This window comes from Tachyglossus aculeatus, chromosome 5 (genome assembly GCF_015852505.1).
Source record: "Tachyglossus aculeatus isolate mTacAcu1 chromosome 5, mTacAcu1.pri, whole genome shotgun sequence".
Classification (NCBI taxonomy): Eukaryota; Metazoa; Chordata; class Mammalia; order Monotremata; family Tachyglossidae; genus Tachyglossus; species Tachyglossus aculeatus.
Window position 1 is genome coordinate 7,106,841 of NC_052070.1, and position 14,037 is coordinate 7,120,877.

General features: G+C 46.2%; 1 protein-coding gene across 2 annotated transcripts in view; it reads right to left on the reverse strand.

Annotated features, from left to right (window-relative positions):
- GFPT1 (glutamine--fructose-6-phosphate transaminase 1) overlaps positions 1 to 14,037 on the reverse strand; it is a 173,714-nt gene that overhangs the window by 34,162 nt on the left and 125,515 nt on the right. For both annotated transcript variants that reach the window (XM_038746851.1, XM_038746852.1), the window contains one exon: positions 11,875 to 11,995. In XM_038746851.1, the coding sequence (XP_038602779.1) occupies positions 11,875 to 11,995 (121 nt within the window). The remainder of the gene's footprint in view (positions 1 to 11,874; positions 11,996 to 14,037) is intronic.

Genomic DNA, 14,037 nt, shown 5'->3' on the forward strand with positions numbered 1-14,037 from the left:
TCCTGCCACCCCGTCTTTTTCCAATCGCGCACTTTCATTCATTCATTCATTCATTCATTCAATCGTATTTATTGAGCGCTTACTATTCGGTCGCACTCTGTGAGCCCACTGTTGGGTAGGGACCGCGTCTCTATACGTTGCCAACTTGCAGGAGCTTAGCACAGTGGTCTGCGTACAGTAAGCGCTCAATAAATACGACTGACTGAATGAACGATCGTTCTTTCCACTCCTGCCCCCAGTCTTTTTCCAATCATGCACTTTCATTCATTCATTCATTCATTCAATCGTATTTATTGAGCGCTTACTATTCGGTCACACTCAACTGTTGGGTAGGGACCGTCTCTATATGTTGCCAACTTGCAGGCGCTTGGCACAGTGCTCTGCGTATAGTAAGCGCTCAATAAACACAACTGAGTGAATGAACGATCATTCTTTCCACTCCTGCCCCCGTCTTTTTCCAATCACGCACTTTCATTCATTCATTCATTCATTCATTCAATTGTATTTATTGAGCGCTTACTATTCAGTCGCACTCTGTGAGCCCGCCATTGGGTAGGGACCGTCTCTATATATTGCCGACTTGCAGGCACTTGGCACAGTGCTCTGCGTACAGTAAGCGCTCAATAAATACGACTGAGTGAATGAACGATCGTTCTTTCCACTCCTGCCCCCCGTCTTTTTCCAATCGCACACTTTCATTCATTCATTCATTCATTCATTCAATCGTATTTATTGAGCGCTTACTATTCGGTCACACTCTGTGAGCCCGCTGTTGGGTAGGGACCGTCTCTATATATTGCCAACTTGCAGGTGCTTGGCACAGTGCTCTGCATACAGTAAGCGCTCAATAAATACGACTGAGTGAATGAACGATCGTTCTTTCCACTCCTGACCCCCCTCTTTTTCCAATCACGCACTTTCATTCATTCGTTCATTCATTCAACCGTATTTATTGAGCGCTTACTATTCGGTCGCACTCTGTGAGCCCACTGTTGGGTAGGGACCGTCTCTATATGTTGCCAACTTGCAGGCGCTTAGCACAGTGCTCTGCATACAGTAAGCGCTCAATAAATACGACTGAGTGAATGAATGATCGTTCTTTCCACTCCTGCCCCCCCTCTTTTTCCAATCACGCACTTTCATTCATTCATTCATTCAATCGTATTTATTGAGCGCTTACTATTCGGTCGCACTCTGTGAGCCCGCCGTTGGGTAGGGACCGTCTCTATATGTTGCCAACTTGCAGGCGCTTGGCACAGTGCTCTGCATACAGTAAGCGCTCAATAAATACGACTGAGTGAATGAACGATCGTTCTTTCCACTCCTGCCCCCCCGTCTTTTTCCAATCGCGCACTTTCATTCATTCATTCATTCAATCGTATTTATTGAGCGCTTACTATTCAGTCGCACTCTGTGAGCCCGCTGTTGGGTAGGGACCGTCTCTATATGTTGCCAACTTGCAGGCGCTTAGTACAGTGCTCTGTATACAGTAAGCGCTCGATAAATACGACTGAGTGAATGAACGATCGCTCTTTCCACTCCTGCCCCCCCATCTTTTTCCAATCGCGCACTTTCATTCATTCATTCATTCAATCGTATTTATTGGGCGCTTACTATACGGTCACACTCTGTGAGCCTGCTGTTGGGTAGGGACCGTCTCTATATGTTGTCAACTTGCAAGCGCTTGGCACAGTGCTCTGCGTACAGTAGGCGCTCAATAAATACGACTGAGTGAATGAACGATCGTTCTTTCCACTCCTGCCTCCCGTCTTTTTCCAATCACGCACTTTCATTTATTCATTCATTCATTCAATCGTATTTATTGAGCGCTTACTATTCGGTCGCACTCTGTGAGCCCGCTGTTGGGTAGGGACCGTCTCTATATGTTGCCAACTTGCAGGCGCTTAGCACACTGCTCTGCGTACAGTAAGCGCTCAATAAATACGACTGACTGAATGAACGATCGTTCTTTCCACTCCTGCCCCCCGTCTTTTTCCAATCACGCACTTTCATTCATTCATTCATTCAATCGTATTTATTGAGCGCTTACTATTCAGTCATACTCTGTGAGCCCACTGTTGGGTAGGGACCGTCTCTATATGTTGCCAACTTGCAGGCGCTTAGCACAGTGCTCTGCATACAGTAAGTGCTCAATAAATACGACTGACTGAATGAACGATCGTTCTTTTCACTCCTGCCCCCCGTCTTTTTCCAATCACGCACTTTCATTCATTCATTCATTCATTCAATCGTATTTATTGAGCGCTTACTATTCGGTCACACTCACTGTTGGGTAGGGACCGTCTCTATATGTTGCCAACTTGCAGGCGCTTAGCACAGTGCTCTGCGTACAGTAGGCGCTCAATAAATACGACTGAGTGAATGAACGATCGTTCTTTCCACTCCTGCCCCCCCATCTTTTTCCAATCGCGCACTTTCATTCATTCATTCATTCAATCGTATTTATTGGGCGCTTACTATACAGTCGCACTCTGTGAGCCCACTGTTGGGTAGGGACCGTCTCTATATGTTGCCAACTTGCAGGCGCTTGGCACAGTGCTCTGCATACAGTAAGCGCTCAATAAATACGACTGACTGAATGAACGATCGTTCTTTCCACTCCTGCCCCCCGTCTTTTTCCAATCACGCACTTTCATTCATTCATTCATTCAATCGTATTTATTGAGCGCTTACTATTCGGTCACACTCACTGTTGGGTAGGGACCGTCTCTATATGTTGCCAACTTGCAGGCGCTTAGCACAGTGCTCTGCGTACAGTAGGCGCTCAATAAATACGACTGAGTGAATGAACGATCGTTCTTTCCACTCCTGCCCCCCCATCTTTTTCCAATCGCGCACTTTCATTCATTCATTCATTCAATCGTATTTATTGGGCGCTTACTATACAGTCGCACTCTGTGAGCCCACTGTTGGGTAGGGACCGTCTCTATATGTTGCCAACTTGCAGGCGCTTAGCACAGTGCTCTGCATACAGTAAGCGCTCAATAAATACGACTGACTGAATGAACGATCGTTCTTTCCACTCCTGCCCCCCGTCTTTTTCCAATCACGCACTTTCATTCATTCATTCATTCATTCAATCGTATTTATTGAGCGCTTACTATTCGGTCACACTCACTGTTGGGTAGGGACCGTCTCTATATGTTGCCAACTTGCAGGCGCTTAGCACAGTGCTCTGCGTACAGTAGGCGCTCAATAAATACGACTGAGTGAATGAACGATCGTTCTTTCCACTCCTGCCCCCCCATCTTTTTCCAATCGTGCACTTTCATTCATTCATTCATTCAATCGTATTTATTGGGCGCTTACTATACAGTCGCACTCTGTGAGCCCACTGTTGGGTAGGGACCGTCTCTATATGTTGCCAACTTGCAGGCGCTTAGCACAGTGCTCAGCATACAGTAAGCACTCAATAAATACGACTGAGTGAATGAACGATCGTTCTTTCCACTCCTGCCCCCCCCCCCGTCATTTTCCAATCACGCACTTTCATTCATTCATTCATTCATTCAATCGTATTTATTGAGCGCTTACTATTCGGTCGCACTCTGTGAGCCCACCATTGGGTAGGGACCGTCTCTATATGTTGCCAACTTGCAGGCGCTTGGCACAGTGCTCTGCATACAGTAAGCGCTCAATAAATACGACTGAGTGAATGAACGATCGTTCTTTCCACTCCTGCCCCCCGTCTTTTTCCAATCGTGCACTTTCATTCATTCATTCATTCAATCGTATTTATTGAGCGCTTACTATTCAGTCGCACTCTGTGAGCCCACTGTTGGGTAGGGACCGTCTCTATATGTTGCCAACTTGCAGGCGCTTAGCACAGTGCTCTGCGTACAGTAAGCGCTCAATAAATACGACTGAGTGAATGAACGATCGTTCTTTCCACTCCTGTCCCCCGTCTTTTTCCAATCGCGCACTTTCATTCATTCATTCATTCAATCTTATTTATTGAGCGCTTACTATTCGGTCGCACTCTGTGAGCCCACCGTTGGGTAGGGACCGTCTCTATATGTTGCCAACTTGCAGGCGCTTGGCACAGTGCTCTGCATACAGTAAGCGCTCAATAAATATGACTGAGTGAATGAACGATCGTTCTTTCCACTCCTGTCCCCCCTCTTTTTCCAATCACGCACTTTCATTCATTCATTCATTCATTCAATCGTATTTATTGAGCGCTTACTATTCGGTCGCACTCTGTGAGCCCGCTGTTGGGTAGGGACCGTCTCTATATGTTGCCAACTTGCAGGCGCTTGGCACAGTGCTCTGCATACAGTAAGCGCTCAATAAATACGACTGACTGAATGAACAATCGTTCTTTCCACTCCTGCCCCCCCTCTTTTTCCAATCACGCACTTTCATTCATTCATTCATTCATTCATTCAATCGTATTTATTGAGCGCTTACTATTCAGTCGCACTCTGTGAGCCCACTGTTGCGTAGGGACCGCGTCTCTATATGTTGCCAACTTGCAGGCGCTTGGCACAGTGCTCTGCATACAGTATGCGCTCAATAAATATGATTGAGTGAATGAACGATCGTTCTTTTCACTCCTGCCCCCCCTCTTTTTCCAATCGCACACTTTCATTCATTCATTCATTCAATCGTATTTATTGAGCGCTTACTATTCGGTCGCACTCTGTGAGCCCGCTGTTGGGTAGGGACCGTCTCTATATGTTGCCGACTTGTAATAATAATAATAATGATGATAGCATTTATTAAGCGCTTACTATGTGCAAAGCACTGTTCTAAGTGCTGAAGAGGTTACAAGGGTGATCAGGTTATCCCACACAGGGCTCACAGTCTTCATCCCCATTTTACAGATGATGGAACTGAGGCCAGAGAAGTGAAGTGACTTGCCTAAAGTCACCCAGCTGACAACTGGCGGGGCCGGGATTTGAACCCATGACCTCTGACTCCAAAGCCCGGGCTCTTCCCACTGAGCCACGCTGCTTCTCCAACTTCCCGAGCGCTCAGTACAGTGCTCTGCACACAGTAAGCGCTCAATAAATACGATTGAATGAATGAATGAGTGAATTTATTGAGCGCTTGCTGTGGGCTGAGCACTGGACTAAACGCTTGGGAGGGTCCAAAGAAACGCGTATCAGCGTGGCTCAGAGGAAAGAGCCTGGGCTTGGGAGCCAGAGGTCATGGGTTCTAATTCCAGCTCTGCCACTTGTCAGCTGTGTGACTCTGGGCGAGTCACTCGACTTCTCTGGGCCTCAGTTACCTCATCTGGAAAATGGGGATTCATTCATTCATTCATCAATCGTATTGATTGAGCGCTTACTGTGTGCAGAGCACTGTACTAAGCGCTTGGGAAGTACAAGTTGGCAACATATAGAGACGGTCCCTACCCAACAGCGGGCTCATTTATTATTACTCATTCAATCGTATGAATTGGAAAATGGGGGTGACGACTGTGTGAATTGGAAAATAGGGGTGACCTTGTATCCCCCCCACCCCAGCGCTTAGAACAGTGCTCGGCACACAGTAAGCGCTCAATAAATACGACTGAATGAATGAATGAATGAATGAATGAATTATTAGTGGAAAGAGCCCGGGCTTTGGAGTTCATGGGTCAGGGGTTCAAATCCCGGCTCCGCCAATGGTCAGCTCTGTGGCTCTGGGCAAGTCGCTTCCCTTCTCTGTGCCTCAGTTACCTCACCTGTAAAATGGGGATTGACTGAGAGCCCCCCGCGGGACAACCTGATCACCCTGTAACCTCCCCAGCGCTTAGAACAGTGCTTTGCACATAGTAAGCGCTTAATAAACACCATTACTATTCTAATAATAGTTCAAATCCCAGCTCTGCCACTTGCCAGCTGTGTGACTTTGGGCAAGTCACTCAACTTCTCTGGGCCTCAGTTACCTCATCTGTAAAATGGGGATTAAGACTGTGAGCCCCCCGGGGGACAACCTGATCACCTTGTAATCCCCACAGCGCTTAGAACAGTGCTTTGCACATAGTAAGCGCTTAATAAATGCCATCATTATTATTATTATTATTAATATAATAATAATATAATAATAATAATGGCATTATTCTGCCATTATTCTGCGCTACTATTCTGCGCTTAGAACAGTGCTTGGCACACAGTATGCGCTTAACAAATACCATCATCATCATCGTCATTCAATCGTATTTATTGAGCGCTTACTCTGTGCAGAGCACCGTGCTAAGCGCTTGGGAAGTACAAGTTGGCAACATATTCTAAACTGTGAGCCCACTGTTGGGTAGGGACCGTCTCTATGTGTTGCCAACTTGTACTTCCCAAGCGCTTAGTACAGTGCTCTGCACACAGTAAGCGCTCAATAAATACGACTGAATGAATGAATGTAGAGACGGTCCCTACCCAACGACGGGCTCATGCTCCGCACACAGTAAGCGCTTAATAAATACGACTGAATGAATGAATAGGGCACCCCTCACCCACGGGGGCTGGCGGGGGTCTCTCGCCTCAATCCCCACCACCCCCAGCCTCACAATCCAGATCCAGAAAAGCAGCGTGGCTCAGTGGAAAGAGCCCGGGCTTTGGAGTCAGAGGCCATGGGTTCAAATCCCGCCTCCGCCACTTGTCAGCTGGGTGACTTTGGGCAAGTCGCTTCACTTCTCTGGGCCTCGGTTGCCTCATCTGGAAAATGGGGATTAAGACTGTGAGCCCCCCTGTGGGACAACCTGATCACCATGTAACCTCCCCAGCACTTAGAACAGTGCTTTGCACATAGTAAGCGCTTAATAAATATCATCATTTTTATTATTATCCTAAGGAAGAAGCAGCGTGGCTCAGTGGAAAGAGCCCGGGCTTTGGAGTCAGAGGCCATGGGTTCAAATCCCGCCTCCACCACTTGTCAGCTGGGTGACTTTGGGCAAGTCGCTTCACTTCTCTGGGCCTCGGCTGCCTCATCTGGAAAATGGGGATGAAGACTGCAAGCCCCCCGTGGGACAACCTGATCACCTTATAACCTTCCCAGTGCTTAGAACGGTGCTTTGCACATAGTAAGCGCTTAATAAATATCATCATTATTATTATTATTATCCTAAGGAAGAAGCAGCGTGGCTCAGTGGAAAGAGCCCGGGCTTTGGAGTCAGAGGTCATGGGTTCGAATCCCGGCTCCACCCCATGTCTGCTGTGTGACCTTGGGCAAGTCACTTAACTTCTCTGAGCCTCAGTTACCTCATCTGGAAAATGGGGATTAAGACTGTGAGCCCCACGTGGGACAACCTGATCACCTTGTATCCCCTCCACCACTCAGAACAGTGCTTTGCGCATAGTAAGCCCCTAATAAATATTATTATTATTATTATTATTATTATCCTAAAGAAGCAGCAGCGTGGCTCAGTGGGAAGAGCCCGGGCTTTGGAGTCAGAGGTCAATGGGTTCGAATCCTGGCTCCACCCCATGTCTGCTGTGTGACCTCGGGCAAGTCACTTCACTTCTCTGAGCCTCACTTACCACATCTGTAAAACGGGGATTAAGACTGCGAGCCCCACGTGGGACAACCTGATCATCTTGTATCCCCTCCAGCGCTTAGAACGGTGCTTTGCACATAGGAAGCACTTAATAAATATCATCATCAATCCTATTTACTGAATAGACTGTGAGCTCACTGTTGGGTAGGGACTGTCTCTATATGTTGCCAATTTGTACTTCCCAAGCGCTTAGTGCACTGCTCTGCACATAGTAAGCGCTCAATAAATACGATTGATGATGATGATGATGATGAATAGGGCAACCCTCACCCACGGGGGTTGGCCTCAATCCCCACCACCCCCAGCCTCACAATCCAGATGCACAGAAGCACAGAAGCTTAATAAATATCATCATTGTTATTATTATTATTCTAAGGATGAATTAATAATAATAATAATTAATAAATAATTACTAATAATACAGACATTTACTCGGTGAATATATCTGTCTTCGCAACCTGATCACCTTGTGACCTCCCCAGCGCTTAGAACAGTGCTTTGCACATAGTAAGCACTTAGTAAATGCCATCATTCTTCTTATTATTATTATGGGGTAACAGAGGCCCAGAGAAGTGAAGTGACTTGCCCAGGGTCACACAGCTGACACTTGGGGGAGCCAGGAGTAGAACCCATGGCCTTCTATTTATTACTCTATTTATTTATGTATTTATTTATTTTCCTTGTACGTATCTATTCTATTTATTTTATTTTGCTAGTAGGTTTGGTTTTGTTCTCTGTCTCCCCTTTTAGACTGTGAGCCCACTGTTGGGTAGGGACCATCTCTAGATGTTGCCAACTTGTACTTCCCAAGCGCTTAGTACAGTGCTCTGCACACAGTAAGTGCTCAATAAATACGATTGAATGAATCGCTGTCGTAACTGTGGTAGTTTTTAAGCGCTTACTATGTACCAAACACTGAGGCGAATCAGGGCCTACTGTTGTCGCCATGACTGTGGTATATATGTCCACAGCACCTGTATATATTCATATATGTTTGTACATATTTATTACTCTATTTATGTATTTATTTTACTTGTACATATCTATTCTATTTATTTTATTTTGTTAGTAGGTTTGGTTTTGTTCTCTGTCTCCCCCTTTTAGACTGTGAGCCCACTGTTGGGTAGGGACCGTCTCTATATGTTGCCAACTTGGACTTCCCAAGCGCTTAGTACAGTGCTCTGCACACAGTAAGCGCTCAATAAATACGATTGAATGAATCGTTGCCATAACTGTGGTAGTTTTTAAGCGCTTACTATGTACCAAACACTGAGGCGAATCAGGGCCTACTGTTGTCGCCATGACTGTGGTATATATGTCCACAGCACCTGTATGTATGTATATATGTTTGTACGTATTTATTACTCTATTTATTTATTTATTTTGCTTGTCCATATCTATTCTATTTATTTTATTTTGTTAGTATGTTTGGTTTTGTCTCCCCCTTTTAGACTGTGAGCCCACTGTTGGGTAGGGACCGTCTCAAAATGTTGCCAACTTGTACTTCCCAAGCGCTTAGTACAGTGCTCTGCACACAGTAAGTCCTCAATAAATACGATTGAATGAATCGTTGTCGTAACTGTGGTAGTTTTTAAGCGCTTACTATGTACCAAACACTGAGGCGAATCAGGGCCTACTGTTGTCGCCATGACTGTGGTATACATGTCCACAGCACCTGTATATATGTATATATGTTTGTACATATTTATTACTCTTTTTATTTATTTATTTTACTTGTACATATCTATTCTATTTATTTTATTTTGTTAGTATGTTTGGTTTTGTCTCCCCCTTTTAGACTGTGAGCCCACTGTTGGGTAGGGACCGTCTCTATACATTGCCGACTTGTACTTCCCAAGCGCTTAGTACAGTGCTCTGCACACAGTCAGCGCTCAATAAATACGATTGATGATGATGATGATTGTGCCGGACTACCTCTAGATACTAGAGGTAGATACTACCAATAATTAATAATGATGATGGTAGTTGTTAAGCGCTTACTCTGTGCCAGGCACTGTTCTAAGCGCCGGGGAAGAGACAAGGCTATCAGGCTGTCCCTAATGATGATGTCTCTATATGTTGCCAATTTGTACCTCCCAAGCGCTTAGTACAGTGCTCTGCACACAGTAAGCGCTCAATAAATACGATTGATGATGATGACGATTGTGCCGGACTACCTCTAGATACTAGAGGTAGATACTACCAATAATTAATAATGATGATGGTAGTTGTTAAGCGCTTACTCTGTGCCAGGCACTGTTCTAAGCGCCGGGGAAGAGACAAGGCTATCAGGCTGTCCCTATATGTTGCCAATTTGTACCTCCCAAGCGCTTAGTACGGTGCTCTGCACACAGTAAGCGCTCAATAAATACGATTGATGATGACGATTGTGCCGGACTACCTCTAGATACTAGAGGTAGATACTACCAATAATTAATAATGATGATGGTAGTTGTTAAGCGCTTACTCTGTGCCAGGCACTGTTCTAAGCGCCGGGGAAGAGAAAAGGCTATCAGGCTGTCCCTAATGATGATGTCTCTATATGTTGCCAATTTGTACCTTCCAAGCGCTTAGTACAGTGCTCTGCACATAGTAAGCGCTTAATAAATACGATTGATGATGACGATTGTGCCGGACTACCTCTAGATACTAGAGGTAGATACTACCAATAATTAATAATGATGATGGTAGTTGTTAAGCGCTTACCATGTGCCAGGCACTGTTCTAAGCGCCGGGGAAGAGACAAGGCTATCAGGCTGTCCCTAATGATGATGTCTCTATATGTTGCCAATTTGTACCTCCCAAGCGCTTAGTCCGGTGCTCTGCACACAGTAAGCGCTCAATAAATACGATTGATGATGATGATTGTGCCGGACTACCTCTAGATACTAGAGAAGCAGCGTGGCTCAGTGGAAAAGAGCCCGGGCTCTGGAGTCAGAGGTCATGGGTTCAAATCCCGGCTCCGCCACATGTCTGCCGTGTGACCTTGGGCAAGTCACTTAACTTCTCTGAGCCTCAGTTACCTCATCTGTAAATGGGGATTAAGACTGTGAGCCCCACGTGGGACAACTTGATCACCTTGTATCCGCCCCCAGCGCTTAGAACAGTGCTCTGCACATAGTAAGCGCTTAACAAATGCCATTATTATCATTATTATTATTATTATTACTAGAGGTAGATACTACCAATAATTAATAATGATGATGGTAGTTGTTAAGCGCTTACTATGTGCCAGGCACTGTTCTAAGCGCCGGGGAAGAGACAAGGCTATCAGGCTGTCCCTATATGTTGCCACTTTGTACCTCCCAAGCGCTTAGTCCAGTGCTCTGCACATAGTAAGCGCTCAATAAATACGATTGATGATGATGATATTATCCTAAGGAGGAATCCGGCGGGGGGGCGGTATCAGGCTGTCCCTATATGTTGCCAATTTGTACCTCCCAAGCGCTTAGTACAGTGCTCTGCACATAGTAATCGCTCAATAAATACGATTGATGATGATGATGTTATCCTAAGGAGGAATCCGGGGGGGGGCGGGGGGGGGGGTATCAGGCTGTCCCTATATGTTGCCAATTTGTACCTCCCAAGCGCTTAGTCCAGTGCTCTGCACATAGTAAGCGCTCAATAAATACGATTGATGATGATGATGTTATCCTAAGGACGAATCCGGCGGGGGGGGGGGTATCAGGCTGTCCCTATATGTTGCCAATTTGTACCTCCCAAGCGCTTAGTACAGTGCTCTGCACATAGTAAGCGCTCAATAAATACAATTGATGATGATGATATTATCCTAAGGAGGAATCCGGCGGGGGGGGGGGGGTATCAGGCTGTCCCTATATGTTGCCAATTTGTACCTCCCAAGCGCTTAGTCCAGTGCTCTGCACATAGTAAGCGCTCAATAAATACGATTGATGATGATGATGTTATCCTAAGGAGGAATCCGGCGGGGGGGGGGGGTATCAGGCTGTCCCTATATGTTGCCAATTTGTACCTCCCAAGCGCTTAGTACAGTGCTCTGCACATAGTAAGCGCTCAATAAATACAATTGATGATGATGATATTATCCTAAGGAGGAATCCGGCGGGGGGGGGGGGTATCAGGCTGTCCCTATATGTTGCCAATTTGTACCTCCCAAGCGCTTAGTCCAGTGCTCTGCACATAGTAAGCGCTCAATAAATACGATTGATGATGATGATGTTATCCTAAGGAGGAATCTGGTGGGGGGGGGGGGAGGAAGTCCCCAACTTCCCGCCAACTCCGACCCTCCCCGCCCACCCTCCTTTCTCAGGGGCCCGGCTCCGGGATCCCGATTTGGGGAAGAGCGGCTCCGGGCGGGAAGCTTCCCGACGCTTCCCGGGGAGGCGATCCGGGCTCACCCGACTGGCTGATGAAGAAGCAGACGTCGTCTCGGAAGACGGGCGTGTTCCTGTCCAGGAAGTCGCTGGCTAATTCCACCATCACGGGCAACTCCGTCAGCTCCTCCAGGACTTGGCGAGTCTGGGGGAGACGGTCACGACAGCTGGCTTGTCCCCCCCAAGAACACACGGGGCTCACGGGCTTCATCCCCATTTTACAGATGAGAGAACTGAGGCCCGCGCTCATCAGGGGAAAGAGCCCGGGCTTGGGCTCTAGTCCCGGCTCCGCCGCTTATCAGCTGTGTGACTTAGTCACTTCAATCAATCGATCGCATTTATTGAGCGCTTGCTGTGTGCGGAGCACTGGACTAAGCGCTTGGGAAGTACAAGTTGGCAACATATAGAGACGGTCCCTACCCGACAGTGGGCTCACTTCACTTCTCTGGGCCTCGGTTCCCTCATCTGGAAAATGGGGATGAAGACTGGGAGCCCCCCGTGGGACAACCTGATCACCTTGGAACCTCCCCAGCGCTTAGAACGGGGCTTGGCACATAGTAAGTGCTTAATAAATGCCATCATTATTAGTAGTAGTGGTAGTAGTAGTAGTAGTAGTATTAACTTCTCTGTGCCTCAGTGACCTCATCTGTAAAATGGGGATGAAGACTGGGAGCCCCCAGTGGGACAACCTGATCACCTTGGAACCTCCCCAGGGCTTAGAACAATGCTTTGCACATAGTAAGTGCTTAATAAATGCCATCATTATTATTATTATTAACTTCTCTGTGCCTCAGTGACCTCATCTGGAAAATGGGGATGAAGACTGAGCCCCCTGTGGGACAACCTGATCACCTTGGAACCTTCCCAGCGTTTAGAACAGTGCTTTGCACATAGTAAGTGCTTAATAAATGCCATCATTGGTAGTAGTAGTAGTAGTAGTAGTAGTAGTAGTAGTAGTAGTAGTAGTATTAACTTCTCTGTGCCTCAGTGACCTCATCTGTAAAATGGGGATGAAGACTGGGAGCCCCCTGTGGGACAACCTGATCACCTTGGAACCTCCCCAGCGCTTAGAACAGTGCTTTGCACATAGTAAGTGCTTAATAAATGCCACCATTATTATTATTATTATTATTATTATTAACTTCTCTGTGCTTCAGTTCCCTCATCTGGAAAATGGGGATGAAGACTGGGAGCCCCCTGTGGGTCAACCTGATCACCTTGGAACCTCCCCAGCACTTAGAACAGTGCTTTGCACATAGTAAGTGCTTAATAAATGCCATCATTAGTAGTAGCAGTAGTAGTAGTAGTATTAACTGCTCTGTGCCTCAGTGACCTCATCTGTAAAATGGGGATGAAGACTGGGAGCCCCCAGTGGGACAACCTGATCACCTTGGAACCTCCCCAGGGCTTAGAACAATGCTTTGCACATAGTAAGTGCTTAATAAATGCCATCATTATTATTATTATTAACTTCTCTGTGCCTCAGTGACCTCATCTGGAAAATGGGGATGAAGACTGAGCCCCCTGTGGGACAACCTGATCACCTTGGAACCTTCCCAGCGTTTAGAACAGTGCTTTGCACATAGTAAGTGCTTAATAAATGCCATCATTAGTAGTAGTAGTAGTAGTAGTAGTAGTATTAACTGCTCTGTGCCTCAGTGACCTCATCTGTAAAATGGGGATGAAGACTGGGAGCCCCCTGTGGGACAACCTGATCACCTTGTAACCTCCCCAGTGCTTAGAACAATGCTTTGCACATAGTAAGTGCTTAATAAATGCCATTATTATTATTATTATTATTATTATTATCATTATTATTAACTTCTCTGTGCCTCAGTGACCTCATCTGGAAAATGGGGATGAAGACTGAACCCCCTGTGGGACAACCTGATCACCTTGGAACCTTCCCAGCGTTTAGAACAGTGCTTTGCACATAGTAAGTGCTTAATAAATGCCACCATTATTATTATTATTATTATTAACTTCTCTGCGCCTCAGTGACCTTATCTGGAAAATGGGGATAATAATAATAATTATGATGGCATTTGTTAAGTGCTTACTATGTGCCAAGCACTGTTCTAAGCACTGGGGGGGATACAAGGTGATCAGGTTGTCCCATGTGGGGCACACAGTCTTAATGCTCATTTTACAGATGAGGGAACTGAGGCTCAGAGAAGTTAAGTGACT